At 38.6% G+C, this 19,152-nt stretch overlaps 1 protein-coding gene across 9 annotated transcripts in view; it reads right to left on the bottom strand.

The window, feature by feature from the left end:
• The window catches only part of LOC306844069 (protein 4.1-like), a 104,094-nt gene that overhangs the window by 38,042 nt on the left and 46,900 nt on the right, over positions 1-19,152 (bottom strand). For all 9 annotated transcript variants that reach the window (XM_079375937.1, XM_079375938.1, XM_079375932.1 and 6 more), the window contains exons 5-11: positions 11,180-11,284; positions 9,822-9,864; positions 6,114-6,189; positions 5,801-6,019; positions 4,048-4,135; positions 1,352-1,504; positions 1,171-1,268 (exon numbers count right to left, since the gene is read on the bottom strand). In XM_079375937.1, the coding sequence (XP_079232063.1) occupies positions 1,171-1,268; positions 1,352-1,504; positions 4,048-4,135; positions 5,801-6,019; positions 6,114-6,189; positions 9,822-9,864; positions 11,180-11,284 (782 nt within the window). The remainder of the gene's footprint in view (positions 1-1,170; positions 1,269-1,351; positions 1,505-4,047; positions 4,136-5,800; positions 6,020-6,113; positions 6,190-9,821; positions 9,865-11,179; positions 11,285-19,152) is intronic.

The raw sequence follows: 19,152 nt of genomic DNA, 5'->3' as shown, positions 1-19,152 counted from the left end.
TTTGGGCTCTGATATTAAGATGAAGTCTGAGATTAAAATTCTGTCAATTTTATAACTAAATTTTGATGTACTTTGATGTGTCATGACAGACATGACATGCATCAGTTCAAGCTGCAAGTGAATCGATCATCTCTTCCTATTTACTACTAGTTACAGCAGCAAATAAACATGAATTAACATCAGAAACACAACAACTTACTGAAATCAAGCATGTCTTGTGTAATCAGTTAGTGTTTCAACCGCGCAAAAAAGATGGCAATAAAACAGCCTCAGAAAAGACGTTCAATGACCATAAACTCAAAAATCAGCTAGAAAAAAAATTATGTATTTAATGTCTTGTTTAATGTGTGTTTGAATAAATCTGTCATGAAAACAAGTTATTTTTACAACCATTGCTTAAATGTTTTATTTCTACAATAAATTGGAGAAGAAGCATAATTACATAATTAAAAAGTCAATATAAAAACTGCCTAATGTTTAATTTAAATGTTTGGTTTTTGGCTAAATGAAAACTTTAAATAAAAAATAAATAAATCACTAAACCAAGCAGAATAGAATATAAAATATGACAGGACACAAAAGAGAGCAGCTTATTGTGAGCAGCAGTGCATCTGAAGTCACGTGAGGTTAAGTGTGTCACACTCACACACTCACACACACCTCACTGCGCTTCACATACACTACACTGACCGCACACATGACATAAGAGAAGACGACAACCTGTTCATGTCCAGCCACCTTCATGCTCCCTCACACACACTCACACGTTTGTTTTTGTGAATTGTGGGGACATCCCATAGGCGTAATGGTTTTTATACTGTACAAACCGTATTTTCTATTGCCCTACACCTAAACCTACCCCTTACAGGAAACTTTCAGCATTTTTACTTTCTCAAAAAAAAAAAAAACTAATTTTGTATGATTTAGAATCTTTTTGAAATATGGGGACATGGGGAAATGTCCTCATAAATCACCTTCTCCTTGTAATAACTATGTCATTCCCATGTCATTATACAAATGTGTGTCCTCATACATCACAGAAACGCACGCGCACACACACACACACACACACACACACAGCTCATTCTCCAGGACGGATTCAGGTCCTGTGAGGCTGCGCCCACCTGAAGCCTCTCAACTCATCATATACTGTATTGCTGATATGTTTACCTGAAGAAGGTGTGGTGCTCAACACAGACTTTCCAAACTCTCTTGGCGGCCCGGTGGTTGGGCAGCTTGAAGCCGACGGTGCTCTCGAACTGCTCGGTCTGACACACATATAAATAACATTCTCAGTATTACTGACACAGTGATTGCCATCAGCCTCAGATGCGTTTTCCTCGGGTCGTACCTCTCCTGGCCTGATCTTGATGTAGAAGTTACTGCGTTTGTAGGAGATCTTGAGGATTTTGGGCCAAGCAAAGCGGTTTATCCGCAGACGATCCTTATAGATTAGCAAACCGTTTGCACACACTCCCAGCATGATATCCACTCCCTCAGAGTCCTGGGAAAAGAGAGGAAATACAGTGTTTAACCGAAGACATTCAGATCCAGCTTCAGCACAAGATCTGCTCACACTCACATCTGTGCTTTATGTCAGGAGTAGATCAATAAAAACAATTAATCTGAATAACTATTAGAAAAATAAAGGCAGCCACTTGCAGATTTCTGAGACACCTGCATTAACAAACCCACACACACATATATATACTGTAGACTCCTATTAATTTTATTAGGGTTGCTCAATATATTGTATATTGTTTTTCACTGTCATTTTTGTCCAACATTTAATTTTTCTGCCTTTTCAACACAGTACAGGTTACACTTTATGATAAGGTGACATTTTTACAGTATAAGACAAAGTACTGAGTAATATTAGTGAATAAATGTACTTATAATGGGGTTAGGGTTTGGTATAGTGTTAGTTGCTTGTGATGATGATGCATAATTTATTGTTAAGACTATAGTTAAGTGCACGTAACATGCAAATAATTCATTTTTCAATTCAATTTTCAAATTAAGACGCGTTTCAGATGTGGATAGTATTGGGATACTTTCGGTCATGTGAAAATAAAATAAAACCCTGATTGTGTGTGAGAATGATTAGATTGGACTGTGTTGTGTTTTGCTCCGAGAGCTTCAGGAACCACTGGTTTAATATGTTTTAAAGGATTGCTCATATACTGATTGTTATTACTGACATTTCTCCAATAATTTGGACTCGTTGCTCAGTTCTACAGTAACACTGGGGGTAAAGCAGGTCAGCGTTCCCTTTCAGAGAAGAAACTGACACCCGCCGTTACCCACAGTAACTAGAAATCACTCTTTCAGAGACTTAATATAATTATTAACGGCATCCATGATGCGTTCACTGCCGCCACTCCAGCACTTATCTGAATGCGTTTATGTAACGTCCTAAATGGATCTTTCGGGCCGTGGAGCACTGATTATTGATCCGTCTGTGTTAACCGTAGAGCTCTGGGAGGAATCAATAGCACCGATAACAGATTGAACTCAGACTATGTGTCGCCACGAGAGGCTTTTAACACGAGCACAGCTCCCGCTGATCTCTCACACATCAGCGCATCAGTAAGTGCTTAAAGCCGCAGGTCTCCAGTGAACTCTGACCCCTGGAGGAGAGCGGATGAGCCTCAGCCTGCAGAGAGACTCACGGCACAAAACCACGTCAAACACAACGAGATCTATGTTGAGGAACATCTAGATGTTTTTTGCATTGTGACATTTTCTTGATCATAAATATGTGCTGAAAATGTGAGCAATTTAAAAAACAAACCTATGCTGCACACAACCTTAGTGTAAACATTATACAGGCATAAAGAGTGATATAACATTTACAGCATCCCTGCATATTTCATCAAAAGTGTTTTTATACAGACAGACATAACCAGACTAATAGCAGTGTTATTTTAGTATCATTGAGAAACTATAAGATTTTTTTTATTAATATTTACATTATTTTACATTTTAGTAATATTTTACTAGTTTTTTTCCAAATATGTCTAACGAGTTTGAATTATTTTTATTTCAGTTATTTTAGTATATCAAGTTAAACTAAATAAAAAAGAAAAGGACGAAATAAAATTACATATAAAAATCAAGTTATGTTTTATTTCAGTTTCAGTTTATTTTTAGTGCTGTCAAATTAAAATAAGTTTTTGTTTACATAATATATGTGTGTGTACGGTGTATATTTATATATCTGTATACATAATGCTCACCATATATTTTGAAAATATTTACATGTAAATTATGATATATAAATATATTTAATATATAAACGTAACATTTTTATTAAATATACACATACATGTGTGTGTATTTACATATACATAATAAATATACACAGTACACATATTATGTAAACAAAAACTTTTAAGGATGCGATTAATTGCAATTAATCGTTTGACAGCACTATTTATTTTATTTAAATTAATTTCATTTTTATATTTTCTGTTTTCATTTTAAATGTATGGTTTTATATATTCAGTTAAAGTTTATTTAAAGTAACGAAAGTGTTTTATTAATTTTAGTTAAGTATAAAAACTCTGACTAATACAGCACCATGTGTCAGTCCTTAAAGGTAATGAGACTCTGAAGAAAAAACGCTGTGCTAACTGAGTATCACAAGCTTCACCTTCAGTTTGCAGAGAGGCAGAGACACACGAGAGGGACAGACGCACAGTTTGGACTAGAAACTGCTATCAGCCCCACTGGGAAAAGAGCCGGAGAGCTGATATTCCTGCGAGGCTTTAAATATGGCAACAGAATATTTTTCCCCAAGTCACTATCTGAGTGTTTGTTCAGCTGAAGCTGTGCCTCCGCTGCTCTCGTCGGGTCTAGAGCTCAGCAGATCACAGATCTAACAGTAATGGTGTTCAACTACGATGGCTGATCCACGCATGTATCCAAATGTGTGCTTTATGTGGACTGCTAGTGACCAAAAACAGCAACGGACTGATGAATGTAGAGTCTCCCTGAAAAATGAATCTGCACACTTCCACGAGAGACAGTCTGGAGATGATCTACCTTGGCGTGATGCAGGTCTACGCCATACATGGACAGCTTCTTGGCATTTTCCAGAAACTGGGCGTCTGCCTGGGCTGGAGTCATTCCCCTGAAAGAGCAGGTGGAGAAATGAGACAGGTGTTATCAGGACACATCAGCACTGAGCCGGTCACAGCAGATTAGCAGCACCGATAATCCTCTGATCATCATGAGGACTGGAGTTTGATGAGGAGCGCTTCAAAGTAAAGTAAAGTAAAGTCGTGACGTATTGTCAAGTATGGTGACCCATACTCGAAATTGGTGCTCTGCGTTTAACCCATCCAAGTGCACACACACAGCAGTGAGTAGTGAACAAATGCACACACGCACACACACACACACACCGTGAACACACACCCGGAGCAGTGGGCAGCCATGCTGCAGCGCCCGGGGAGCAGTTGGGGGTTCGGTGCCTTGCTCAAGGGCACCTCAGTCGTGGTATTGAGGGTGGAGAGAGCGCTGGACATTCCCTCCCCCCACCTACAATCCCTGCCGGCCGGGGGCTCGAACTCGCAACCTTTCGATTACGAGTCCGACTCTCTAACCATTAGGCCACGACTTCCTTCAGCTCTTTTAATGTAGGAACTGAAATCATAAGATCACTAGTGAGCCTCACATGTGTCTGGCTGAGTGACTCAAACAGAAAGAAGCACTTTACTCCCTGCATCTCATGACTCCAGAGCGACACTTGGAAGAACATTCCTGCTGTCGAGCCAGATTTGAGGCTCATATGGCTAATTGGATCAGAGCTGCCAAGCAGGAACATGATGCCACTAGTGATGTCACAATCAATCCGCTCCCAGTTATTATTTAAAATGCACAGCCTGCAAAGTTTTTAAAGACCTGCACAGACTAATACTGTCCCTATAGAACACTCAAAAAAATATTGATGCAAAAACAAAATATTAAACAGGCTGCAGCATATATTCACCCGCAAAACAAGGTAACTACAAAATTGATCTCAAGACATTTTTATTCAATATATACATGCATTGAAAATGGTGTACTGCTAGTGACATTACCATGTCATTATCATTATCATGAATTATATTTTGTATCATTACATACAAAATATCGGTTGAGTAATATTGGATTTTTAGATATAACAATAATAATACTACAATTAAAAAAAGTGAATAAACTGATTATTTTGTAGTGAAATCTACATATTAAATGTCAAATAATGTTCTTAGTATTTTCTTCCTATGATGAGGTACACGTAAATGACAAATATAGTCTATTCTGTAACTACAAACATAAGATCCATAAAGAAAATGCATAATGTGAGACGTTTAATAATAAACAAGCCTGAAATATACAGGGACTCGTATTTTGAAATGTATGTGTGTTACTGCCAGCTCATTCAAACAGATGAAGCAGATCAAATGTATCTTACAACCATCTTCAACACATTACAACATCATAAAGTAAACCCCATCATAATTAATCAACAGCAGATCATAAGCAAACACCTGGCACAACTGAATGCAAACTGCTCTGAAACTGCAGGCCTGCAGAATCATTTGAAGTTCAAAGTTGACATCTTTGAATATGCAGCGCTCACATTTATTTCATGAAATCATAGCCCATTTGAACTTTAATCATCACATTAGCTGTATTGCAATTCCCGTTTTTCTGTCCTTAAATCTAATACCTCTTAAAACGACTATGAAGACTTCTGTAATACTATAAGACTTCATGGCATTAGATTTGTTGAGGATGCCTGCTGTCAGACCTGTGGGACTTGTGCAGCTCCACCACCTTCTCCTCCAGCTCCTTGGTCTGGTTTGGGGCGAACTGGAAGTCTGAGATGTAGTCCAGACGATGCTCCTCGGGGTCGTGGTCCCCGAGCTCCGCCTGCACGGTGTAGGAGCCTAGCAGAGCGTGTGTGACGAAGGAGCAGGGCAGCCGGCCCGAGGCGATGTCCTGCCTCAGCTGGAGGCACAGCAGATACCTGCAGAGACCAGGAGAGAAGCCATGAGCCACCACAGTCCCACCGACACCTGCAGCCTTTCAGAGCGGCCAGCGGAGGAGACCAGCTTCTGTACCTCGTGATGTCCTCCGTCAGCTGCGACGGGTCCAGAGGGTAAAACTTCACACTGAACGCAAACTGCCACTGAGAGTCTGATGCAAAACAAACAGAAAGAGAATGAGAGTGGATTAAACATAGCGCTGGACAATAATTCAGTGTCAACATATAATCGCAATTTTGTTTCAATAACGGTGGTATGATTGTTAAACACATTTCCGATATTTCAATGTACATTACCAATATTTCCCATTTGTGGCGGTTGACTTTAGCCCTATTCGGACGAGACTAGTTTTCTGAACTACGTTTGCGTTTCGATCCTTATCACCTGACGTCTGTGATTGTCTTGTACCAATTCGGATGGGACTAACATCTCTGTGTTTATTAGGGTCTGTTTTGGACATCAGGTGCCGCAGAGTTGCATTGTGTATAGTCATTCAGATTGATAGTATAACCACAGTTTTACTACAAATACCATGGTGAAGCTATATGGCTAGTAGTATAGCAAAACTATGGTTAATGTGTGGTTGCTTTAGTTTAACTTTTTTTATTTGTAGTAAACCCATGTTTAATTTTCATAAAGGTACATATGTAATTAAAACATTATGTAATTGAGTGCAGAAATGAAGGTGAGTAATCTTACCTGATGCTGATAGCCAGTCTTAACAGTTTAAGTGATCTGGCTCTTGATTTTATTATTGTTATTTTTTTATTTCTTAGAAAAAAACATTACTGGTGAGCATCTTGAGACAAAACAAAGGCACTGATATATTTTATGATCAGTCAGAGCAAGTTTATTTCAGTTGAAACAGCTCAGACTTACATTTTAGTCTAGGACTAGGCTTAAGCCTCGTCTGTGAAACCAGGGGCACATGTTTTAATTCGATTTACTTCAAGTATGACGGATTAAGGTAATCAAAATATCTCTGTTTACATGGTAGATTCTTAATGAGAGTATTGTCTTGATCGTGTTAAAATCGGATTATTGTTGTCCATGTGAACGTACTGAATGATGAATTAGACTTGATTTAGATTAGTGACTCTTCATTGGACATTGAGACTGTTTTTGGCATCAATAATTCACAGTATCTTATTTTAAGGCAGAAGTAAGCTGTTTTCTGTGAATGTGCGAGACTTCCGGTTCATTAGCCGCTGTAGGGAAATAATGAGAAGAATAACAAAGTGTAGTAAATAGTAAAAGTGTTTGCACCACAAACCTGTGTGTTCATACTTTAATACGTTAAAAAATATGGTAAGACACACCAGTTTGCAATATCAAGCAGTAAAACAAGCTTTTTGTACAGCTATAAATAACTAGAATAATAATAAATAACTATAAATAACTCTTCATTCTGTCACAGAGGGGAGTTTTGGTTCCTAGCCGCTGTCGCCTCTGGCTTGCTCAGTTGGGGACACTTGATTTCACAGATACTATTCAAACTAAACTGAGCTAGACAATGACATCACTGTATTCAATAATGAAATGCCTTTAACTGAAAATTGAGTGTTTAATCTTATTTTTATACATTACTGACACTCTATCCTCCAATTTGATACTGTTAAGTGCTTTGACACAATCTGTATTGTTAAAAGTGCTATATAAATAAAGCTGACTTGACTTGGAAGCGAATGACACCGGAAGTCAGAGACATTACATTTACAAATGTCCGCGCCTGCTCTTACAGGAAAAACAAGGTGTATTAAACACTGATGTCAACACCAGGATGAAGGTAGTTTGTTGAGTCAGTGGCTCACTGTGTAGTTTTTGAGGACAGCGAGATTACGTCACATGGTCAGTCCATGCTGATATCGAAGCATGATTGAGAAATTCATCTGAGAAATGAAGGAAGATTAGATAGACAGATGAGTTATTTTAGTTTTTAGTATTTATTAATATTCTGAATTAGTTTCTTATGATATTTTCTATTTAATTTTTAAGATTAAGTAAGATTTTTAGTTTGTTTTTAAATTTCTGTATAGCTATTATCAAATTTAATTTCTGTTTTTATTACTTTAGTACATCGAGTTAAACTAAATGAAAGTGATGCATTAACAACTAGTTGAAACAAAATACTTTTTTTTATTTCAGTTAACATTCATTTAATTTCAGGTGATATTTTTCATGGTTTTACTATAATAACCCTGCTTATTTTATATTTAGGCTGTTTTCCAGTAAGATCTTCAGTCAGTGATTATGTCATGATCAAACATGAATCACTTCAATGAATGCTGCTTTGTTATTGGATCTAAGGTAGTGGCTCCTGTTTATATTTTTGACAATTTCCTTATTCAAGCTTCACTGAAAACACATCTCATTTCTCTCATGAACCAGTAATGACTGATCTGGAACTGGTGGGGCTGAACCAAAGCTCTGTACAATAAGCTGAATGACAGCACTCACAAAGTCAGCTATGAATGAGGCAACGATCGTCCAGAAGTGAGACAGAAACTCTGGACGCTCCCTGTGATGCTCTGTCGAGTCGGTGGAAGGAAATGAGGTGAACATAATCCATGAGCTCACTCACTATACAGACATAAAGCACATGGCAGAATGAGTGGAATGGTGCAGTGAACTTTAGTTCAGGTCACTGTGCTGTGCACTGACTCGGGGTCAGAGGTCAGGACGCAGCGCAGCAAAGACAACCTCATTCTTTCAGCGAGTTTCTGGAAACGAGGACACAGCTGCCATTTTGAGCTGCTCTTGTGTGTTTCCTCTCTCTTTCAGTCTGTCCTGTTTTTCTATTTTCAGCTCTCCTCCAGACGCTCTACAGATGCAGAGACTTAACAGCAGATAAGACGTCTGATTCACCTGTGTGTGTGTCTCATATATACAGCACCTGACTGCATGTCAAACAATGGCACACTTCAGAGTGAACAGGAAGTGTTCAGCACACTCACTCATTCACCCGCAGTCAGGTGCTATAAAAGCAGACGGTCACCCTGTAAAGCTACTGATAGTTTAGAGTTTTATCTTCAGCTGCTGCTTCTCGTGTCAAATCCTGACTGATTTTTCTCAAGTAAAGGTCAGAATAACTGCAGTCATATCTCCAGATGAACTCTTACTGGACTGAAGCAGCTCAGCTTTACTTGATTCTCCATCAATCATTTTGTAGAAAAATCAGTGCGTCTCAAATCTGATCATCAGGATCTTCTGAGGAGCTTTACTTTCTCTGTTCCTCAGCGGAGGAATGATCTTCATCTCACATCTTCTGAGGAGCGTTTATTTCTTCATCTCTCAATCAGCATTGCATTATATGTTTGGATCACTTCAATCTCATCTTACTGAGACATATTACTGGAGATATAGAGTGACCACTGATATTTAGATCTCATTGATTTACATTACAAGCAACAGAATTTCATCATCACATAAATATCACCATCGGCAGCAAACCACATATTTTTGCTCAGTTTGGGCTTCAAAAAAAGTCTGATGCATCAAATATGATACACGTCACACATCATTGTGAAGATGACACCTCAGAATCATGAAGCAGTGAGCTGACAGCAGGCATCAGTGTTTTGTTGATGGTTTTGATTGTGTTTGTGTGGTGTGAATGAGGAATCTGCTCTCACTCCACCCTGTGCTGCGTGCGTCACTACAGCGCTCTGATAATTCCAGCTATTCCAGATGTGTGTGAGGACGACCGAGCCAGAGAGTCCGTCATACTGTCAGTTACTCAAACCCACCCAGACCACCACATGAAGAGAAAGAGACAGCACGTACTGCGGGTCTGCCGCTTGATTTCCTTGGTGGGGTCCAGCCAGCACTGCAACACAGAAACACAGAGAGTCAGTCAAACTGCTGCCCTGAACACAGCCTCCTGAGCTCCGTCCTCAAACACATCGCTACCTCGAGTCAAAACGAGTCTGTCTCATTACATTCACCTCAACTTGACCGTGGATTCAGATACTTTGTGATTGCATTTCAACCCATTTTTCATTTACACTTCTTTGCTGTTTGCATTATTACACAATACTGTGCACTTTGCTTTGTATTAATGCAGAAAAAGCAGAATCCAGTAATAAAAATGCATTTTACTGTAAAAGGTGGAATATCATTTAATTTGGCAAATTCTGGACTAATAAATCAAAAGTGCTGTAAACTTTATTAAATCATCACATAGACTAATGTCTGTGAATATTAAATAATATAATAACAATAATACAGTTTATTAAAACTGTAAAAAATGTACTTTGTTTCCCCCCAAAAAATTAATTGTTCAAATTTTATTTGATTACATTTGTAAATATTAATTAAATTGTTAGTAATTTTTGGGAATAAATTTGTATTAAATCACAAAAAACACATTCAATCACAAACAAAAACATGCAACAGAATTTCTTATTAAAATGTTGATAAATTAATAAATTTTAAAAATGTAAAGCTACTTTATTAAATAGGTTTTATGAATTTAATTGATTAAACACCATTTCTGAATATTAAAATTGAATTAAACCACAGAATGGGGGGGGGGGGGGGGGGGGGGGGTTAGAAGGAATAAGAAAAATGAAACAGATTTTTTCATAGGGCGCAACTAAAGTGACTCAAAGATGTGTCTCAAACATATGGCCTCGATTACTGGCTCAATCAGCTGCACTGAATGATTGATATCAGAATCCACTCACAGAAAAAGAAAAACAACATGCCTGGCCAATCCCATGATGCACCTCTAAAGTACGCCTCACGCTTTTCTCATCAACTTCATGCTTCACCACCAACAGCAATACAAAGACTGATGTGAGTGATCTGCTGATGGTCACAGCGTGGTCTTGGGCTCGAGCTCAGCGAGTCAGTATCAGTGTTTGTTTGGCATCAGTGTTCTGGAGGAGAGCCAGTGACAGTGTGATCTTACAGGATAGACAACCATTTAAACTTGGCTCTGTTCCTCACAAAACATTCCAATACAGCCTGTGAGTCACACAGACTGCTGTTACGATGGCGTTCAGATGTGTTTCGTTGTTTCTGGAGTTCTGCAGATGCTCTTATTCACTCTATCAGCTCATGCACTGAACATGAACACGAACACACGGCATGGATAACGTCAGTGTGTGCTGTGTGATGTTTCTCATGAGTGAACTCACCCTCTGCTCAGCGTTGTCTTTAAAGCTCAAGCTGAAGTAATCCTTCTCCAACAGATTCAGGTGATCGCAGACTTGAAAAAACAGGTACTGGCCTTTCGCCCGTTTCTGAAGAGACAATGAAGAAGAAAGAGATGAACACACTTCACTCACACAGACCATTCTGTCATAATTTACTCACTCTCATGCTCTCATGTAATTCCAATCCTGTAATGGGGGCCAAAACAAACAAAACTTTCATTGTATAGACAAAAAAAACAATGGGACTTTTTTGTTTTTTAAATTCTATGGAAGAAAGACCATAATGGTGAATAAATGAGGACAGAAGTGTGATTTTTGGCTGGTATGTAAAGAATTCTTGTAAATGCCAGCGCTGGCACTGGAGCGAGTCTGAATGGTGACTGCGTGGAGTCTGGGTCGCTCACAGACGCCGGGTCATAATGGGCCTATTGGAGCCGCCGGACCCCGGCAGACAGTCGGCTGAAGCGGTCAGCGTGAGTGAGTGTGTGTGACTCCTGAGGAATGAGAGGCTGGTTCGAGCTCAACAGCGTCTCTCTTCCTCAGAGAGCTCCTCTCCAGACACCAGGAGCTTCCAGCATTAGTCACGGAGGAACATCTGAAGACGGAGAACAGCGCTGCATTCATCTGTCTGCTCCAGACACCCCTTACACTCAAGTGTTTATGCACAGTTTTTAATCAGTCGTGGATTTTTGCAAAAAAAAAAACAAAAAAAACTTAACCCTCTGGGGTCTGAGGGTGTTTTGGGGGCCTGGAGAAGTTTCGATATGCCCTGACATTTGTGCTTTTTTCAGTTGCTTATAAACATATAAATGGCTAAAGTCTAATAACACTGTAAACAGCACAAACTGGGCTACAATAATATGTTAGCAGCATCTATGTAGATGATTTACATATGAACAGCGCGAGCCGCGAGGAGGCGGGATCGCATTAGAGATAATGAGTTAGACGGGAAAGACTGAACATCGTGTTGGTTTTATACGGATTACTTTATCACAGAATATTTGTTTTTGATCACTTACTTCATTTAAAAGTGGACACTTCAAGGTTTTTATAGCTATAACTCCCATGTCTCTGTGTTGAGTATTTGCTGAGTTACACTTCATTTTAGTGACCGTTTCTAAAAGCAGTTCCTGGATACGGAGAAGACAGAGAGCACCCGGTTTGTTTTCTTTATTTTATAGAATTACAAAGTTTGTTGTTATTATGTGTGAATATAAATAAAAGTAGATCCTTTACAGATTCGACTGATGTATTACTCTTATCTGTACGATTAAAACTCACTGAGTAATTTAAGTTCCTTTCGGGGCTTTCAAAATAAATGCACCAAAACGCGCTTGCGTTTGTCGACCCCAGAGGGTTAAATGTAGTTATCCATCCACCTCTGTCTCACGCCCCATGATGCTTTGCACACATCATCAACCCCAAAAGCTCTTTTGCAGCAATATTAAATTTGACTGTAGTGATATATGTTATATTAGCCTATATGTCACAAAACCAGTCATAAGGGTCAATTTTTTTAAATTGAGATTTATATATCACCTGAATAAATAATCTTTCCATTGATGTATGGTTTGTTATGATAGGACAATATTTGTCTGAGATGCAACTATTTGAAAATCTGGAATCTGAGGGTGCAAAAAAATCTAAATATTGAGAAAATCTCCTTTAAAGTTGTTCAAATGAAGTTCTTAGCAATGCATATTACTAATCAAAAATTAAGTTTTGATATATTTATGGTAGGAAATTAACAAAATATCTTCATGGAACATGATCTTTACTTAATATCATAATAATTTTTGGCATAAAAGAGAAATGTATAACTTTGACCCATACAATGTATTGTTGGCTATTGCTATAAATATACCCCAGCGACTTAAGACTGCTTTTGTGCTGCAGGGTCACATATTATGTATCATGTATGTATGTTGTGTGAATGAAAAATGTTCCATCTTCATCTGGAATATTGATGGATATGCCAAAGCACTTTCTGTCTTTTTGACAGATAAACTGTCTTTCTCTGGTTTAGACACATTCCAGTAACACTGGGATCAAAAGGGAAAATGTGAATTTGGGGAGAAAATGAGAGATTTTTGTTGTATTCCAGTGAATTATCTGTATGATTTCTTCATTTAACTGGGAAAGTAGACTTTGAGAGTAGGGCTGCAACTAATGATTATTTTGATAATCGATTAGTTGACCGATTATTTTTCAATTAATCGGATAAAAAAAGCCAAATTTTCATTTTTTTCGTTTATTGACAAAAAAAACTAAACAAAAAAAACACTTCAACATTCTGCCTAATGTCCTTCAAACAAATGTGTCAACTGAATGCTATGAAAACAGTGCTTAACAATTTATTAGACCACCTGTCATAATAAAGAGAAGACAAATATTTTGGGAATCTGTCAAAAAATTGTTTAAATCTAAAAATGTTATTGTCATTTATTGGGCAAATTACAAACTAAGTAGGCTAGTATTTATTCACAATAACAAAAATGTCCTCCTATGCCTTTCATAACAGCTTGCATTCTTGGTGGTATTATGTACTTTTTGATTGTAATTGGGTATCTGAAAAAAAAATTAAGTGATTGACTTTTTTCTGCCTTTTTTTAATAGATAACAGCAATAATTATATTATAGCACAAGAAACAGCCAACTACTGTTACTAAAGAGCTTATGCATATTCGAGGACTAACCAATACAGAAAGCTAAAAACTGATTTTGGTAATCACCAATACTGTTAGTTTAGAGCAGCAGTGGCACAAACCTTACATACATTTGTTTTAATGTGTTAGGCACTGTATAGTGAATATAGTTTAAATCTCTACATTAAAAATGAAAACAATAATAAATATACGGTAATAAGGACGAATAAAAGATAAACCCAGTGTTAACCAACAGGTAAGAGTAATGTTCTGCAGGAACACACGTTCCCTTTGATCACAATCACCTCTCACTGTCATTTCTTTATCCTGTAAAAGGCGGTTATGAAGCGTCTGATATTTATATTCAGAATTACACGCTATAACCACTTACAGGTCCTACTCTCATAAAATACATGTGCTACATGTTGACTTTTAAACCATAATTTAACGTTCAACAACAGATATTTCAGCACAATGAAAGAGTTTCATCTGTCTGATGTGCGTTCACGCGCCGGCGCTCATTCAGTAAAACTTTACTATCAGTATGGACCTTTATGCAAAAATGGAAATGCTTGCGTGAATTTGTGACATTTACAGGTAAGGATATGACCGTAAACTGAAAGCTTTTATGCTGAGAACGAACACGCATCTGTCACAGCACCTGACAGGGCAAGCCTTTACGCTAAAGCATTAGCTTAAATCTTAAAATAAATATTTCTCATGTTTTGAGCAGTTTGGATCACATACTTCTCCCGCAGCATCTCATTCTGTTTCCGCCAATATTTTAGATGCCTTTCTTCCATAGTAATGCGTTATTCAGTGCTGTAATTTGACACGACCGGCTGAAGTTGGTTGTGCACTGTGGGCAGACCCCACTAATCGATAATGAGAATCGTTGTCGATTATTTTCATTATCGATAATAAGCGATTTTATCGATTAGTTGTTGCAGCTCTATTTGAGAGTGCAGTATCTGTTGTCTTACTGTTAGAACAGAAATAAAAATAAAAATGAACCTAAAACAACTGCTTGTGATAATGTCGCATTGCAATACCAAGTATTACATTATTTTTCTGATGGATAAAATTAGAGCATGACAGGAAATGTACATCTCATTCAGTCAAATTGACAGATAAGGATGATTTTTAGTGCAATGCTATTATTTTAAATGATTTGATTCAGTCCTTTTGAGTGAAAGATCCCCAAACTGGAAGATTTATCAGTAATTTAATATGCAGTAGACTGGAAAAAGATGAACATGATCGTGACATTTAAACCATTTGTACCTTTAAGAATTGGACAGTATGTTTAAATGATCATGTTTTGGCTGTTAGGTTTGTTGTGATTGTGTTTTTCAGTTTGGTTTCAGTAAAGAAGTGTTGAGTTGTGAATAGGATTTTATCACACTGTACTGTAAACATGATTACAAAAGAGCGTTTTCCCCTACATGGAGCGGATGTTCACGTGTCTAGCTCTCACTAAACTCCCTGTTGTCAGACACTTCTTTTTCTTGGGATAAATTAGGAATGACAGACAACAGCATCTGATGCTGCATCCGTGCCAGGTGTCAGTTTAAGACTCATATCAACTACACGCACATAAACAAAAACAGAGAGAGCGTCTTAATCTGTCTGGTTATGACACGACACACAGAACACCATAAGCTGCTGTTATGGGTGCAATTACACAAACTAATCCCAGCGTTCACTCACAACAGATTTACTGATGAGAGATCAGACGTTACGCTCCGTGAACGCTACAGATGCTGCTTCAACACACACACAAACACACACAGCTAATGGATTTGAGTTTGCAGTGGATCGATAGTGGCTGTTCCTGCATTAGTGAAGTGCATTAGGTTAAGAAACCCTAGAGTATCACACACAGCACGATGATAACGTGTCGATGGCCACAGAAAGCCACAGGAGCTCATGGGTGGAGACGTGCATCTATGGTGTCGGCACAACGGCTCTGAGCACAACAAACCAGAGCAGAAACATCACTTGTGTTGCACAACACACACACACACACGAGGAGAGCACGAATGTCAGATGATCCCGATCCAGAGTAAAGGAAGTGACTGTGTGGTGATGATTTCACCACAGTAAAGTGCTGCTAGCCATTAAACAGTGACAACTAGGATGATGAAGATGTATGGATGAACATGGAAATAAAGTGCAGGAGATGTGTGATATTAAAAGAAGCTAATAAAAGCATAATACTCTCCTGGGGACAATAAAAACTCAATTTGGAAGCACATGCACTGAACAGTCAAATTCAGAGTTATGTCAAAATGCATTTCTTGGTGAGTATTCATCGAAACTAAGCAGTCAGTTCAGTCTTAAGTGAATGTAAACAGTTGGGAGAAAATCTAAATGCTTAGTCTGTTAATGCAATACAATCTAATGATGATTGAGAGATGAACAAACAAATGTTCCTCAAAAGATCCTGATGATCAGATTTGAGACTCATTGACATTTCTAAAAAATGAATGTCTGGAGAATCAAGTAAAGCTGAGCTGCTTCAGTCCAGTAAGAGTTCATCTGGAAATATGACTGCAGTTATTCTGACGTTTACTTGAGAAAAATCAGTCCAGATTTGACACGAGAAGCAGCAGCTGAAGCTGGATGCTTCTACAATTACACTAAAAGTGATTTCACTGGATAAAAAAAAAAAAAATACAAACTATCAATCAGACGACAGAGGGAGTGGAGTACATTGTGTATCAAAGGCTTTGATTCAGTAGGCTTTATAGGCTTAACAGATAAATGGTCAGGTACTCAAGTCTTAGGGAGGAGCTGTATGCCCTGCTGTTACTCATGTACAGAAGTGAAGGATGCATTGCCTAAAGTAGCAATAAGATCACATGCTCAGAGAGACATGAATGAGCAGAAAAGACTAGGACTATGAGAAAGAAAAGAAACTAAAGGATCAGAGAGAGTACATGAATGAATGACAGCCAAAGCCTAAAAGAACATGATGAAAGAAAGATGATGAAAGAGAACAAAAGAAGGAACTCTAACTGCAGACTCAATAATACCATGAATAAATTCGTAGAGAATCACTGATGGGATGTTTGAGCAGGGTTTATGCAGGATTGATGACGAACAGGAGAAACCACAGAGCGTGACTGTGAATGAACGCCTTGAAGCATTAGCGTCAAACACAGCTGAGGCCTCAGAGAGCCCCCATCTCCTCATGATGGCCATATTACTCAATATAACGCACCGCTATGAAGAAAAACAAAAAAAACAATGCTTCCATGAAAACACACGCAGTGACAGGATCTCTACATTTACAGCATTAAAAACATAACGCCATATGCGTATATAGGTCACTGCGCTCTGATTGGCTGAGAGTTCCTGTCAATCGTCTATTCGCTCTCCAGAGAGACAAGAATCTAATATGCCATCAGGACAGAAACACAAAAATATGGTGTGGCAGCGCTCCTAACATCCAGGCGGGGTCGTTGAGCAGTCCTGAGAGCCCTCATTGTCCCCACCGTCCCCATAAAGCGTCACGTCTGGAATGCTTTGTGTGAAGCTGCGAGCGACCCGGAGACAGTGGCGCTCATCTCTGAGCAAACATGCCACCGTCTCATGCATGAATACACCAGGACAATAGAGCTTAGCGATGCCTCAGCACTTTCCGGTTACGGGACAAAGCCGAGGCTGTTCAGAGCTCACAGAGCGGCCCGTAATGAGAGCCCAAACCATCAATCATATCCCAACACTCACCTGCATTGATTTTCACTTCAGCCTCTGACAACAGATAAATAGATGTAATTTTCTAATATCTTCTAATTATTTCAAATCATTAACTAAAATGTCTAATAATGAAAAATTTTATGAACCTATCATGCTTTTAAATGCTCCGGTATGTATCGGTGTTCTGTGAAGACATCTGGCACTGTGTGAAGGTTTCCATTTACAGCGTGTGTACAGTGTATTTCTAAAGCATTGAGTGTTGTAGCCAATCACAGACATGTCTGTTGAGCACATGAAAGCAATAGACAATCAGAGGCTGAGTTTTCAAAGCCAGTGTTTTTGTTCTGCACATTCACAATTCCCAAATTCCTATCTTTGTGTATGTTTTCATATACACAAAGTCGGTTAAGAAAGAGAAAGATGGGGGGAAAAACATGTGTCAGGATAGGAGATCAGTGCATTGCAGCTTAAAGTACCTGCTGCTGTCAGTGTTATTTTTGTTAATCAAACCACAAAAGACAAAGAGAAAAGAAAATCATTCACTGCTCTTGTTATTTCCAGCAAAAATAACTAAAAATATATACATTTCTATATAATTTTCTCTTTGTCTTTTGTTGTTTGATTAACAATAATGCCACAGACAACAGCATGTATATTAGGCCGCTGTAATATTAAGACCAAATACCCTTATCTAATATGGCATCAGACAATAAGCTACATTGCAATGTGGTCTCTTTGGGATGGCACTAAAATGTGTTGTTCACTTGCAGAAGGCAAGCTTCTGGAGGGCACATAAGTATGAAGTAGTGAATTTAGGGAAAGGGGTGTAGAACCAGTGGTGGTTTTGTAGGCAAACATCAATGCCTTGAATTTTATGCAAGCAGCTATTGGTAGCCAGTGCAAATTGATAAACAGAGGTGTGACTCTTTTCGGCTCGTTAAAGACTACTCTTGCTGCCAAATTATTTGCAGAGGTTTGACAGAACTGGCTGGAAGTCTTGCCAAGAGAGCATTGCAATAGTCCAGCCTGGACAGAACAAGAGCTTGAACAAGGAGTTGTGAAGCACATTACAAAAGAAAGAGACTGATCTTCTTGATGTCAAATAAAGCAAATCTGCAGGACCGGGCCGTTTTAGCAATGTGGTCTGAGAAAGTCAGCTGATCATCAGTCATAACTCCAAGGTTTCTGGCTGTGTTTGTAGGAGTTATGGTTGATGTGCCTAATTAGATGGTGAAATTGTGATGAAGTGATGAGTTTGATGGAACCACAAGCAGTTCTGCCTTAGACAGGTTGAGTTGAAGGCAATGGTCCTGCATCCAGCAAGAAATGTCTGTTAGACATGCTGAGATGCGAGTAGCTATCGTCGGATCATCAGGATGGAATGAGAGGTAGAGTTGAGTGTCAACAGCATAGCAGCAGTGATATGAAAAGCCATGTTTCTGAATGAAAGAGCCTAGTGATGCCACGTAGACAGAGAAGAGAAGTGGTCCAAGAACTGAGCCCTGAGGCACCCCAGTAGTTAGATGTTGTGACTTGGACACCACACCTCTCCAAGATACCTTGAAGGACCTATCTGAGATGTAAGACTGAAACCACTGGAGTGCG

This window comes from Barbus barbus (assembly GCF_936440315.1).
Source record: "Barbus barbus genome assembly, chromosome: 24".
In the NCBI taxonomy this organism is placed as follows: domain Eukaryota; kingdom Metazoa; phylum Chordata; class Actinopteri; order Cypriniformes; family Cyprinidae; genus Barbus; species Barbus barbus.
This window is presented reverse-complemented; position numbering and strand designations above follow the sequence as displayed.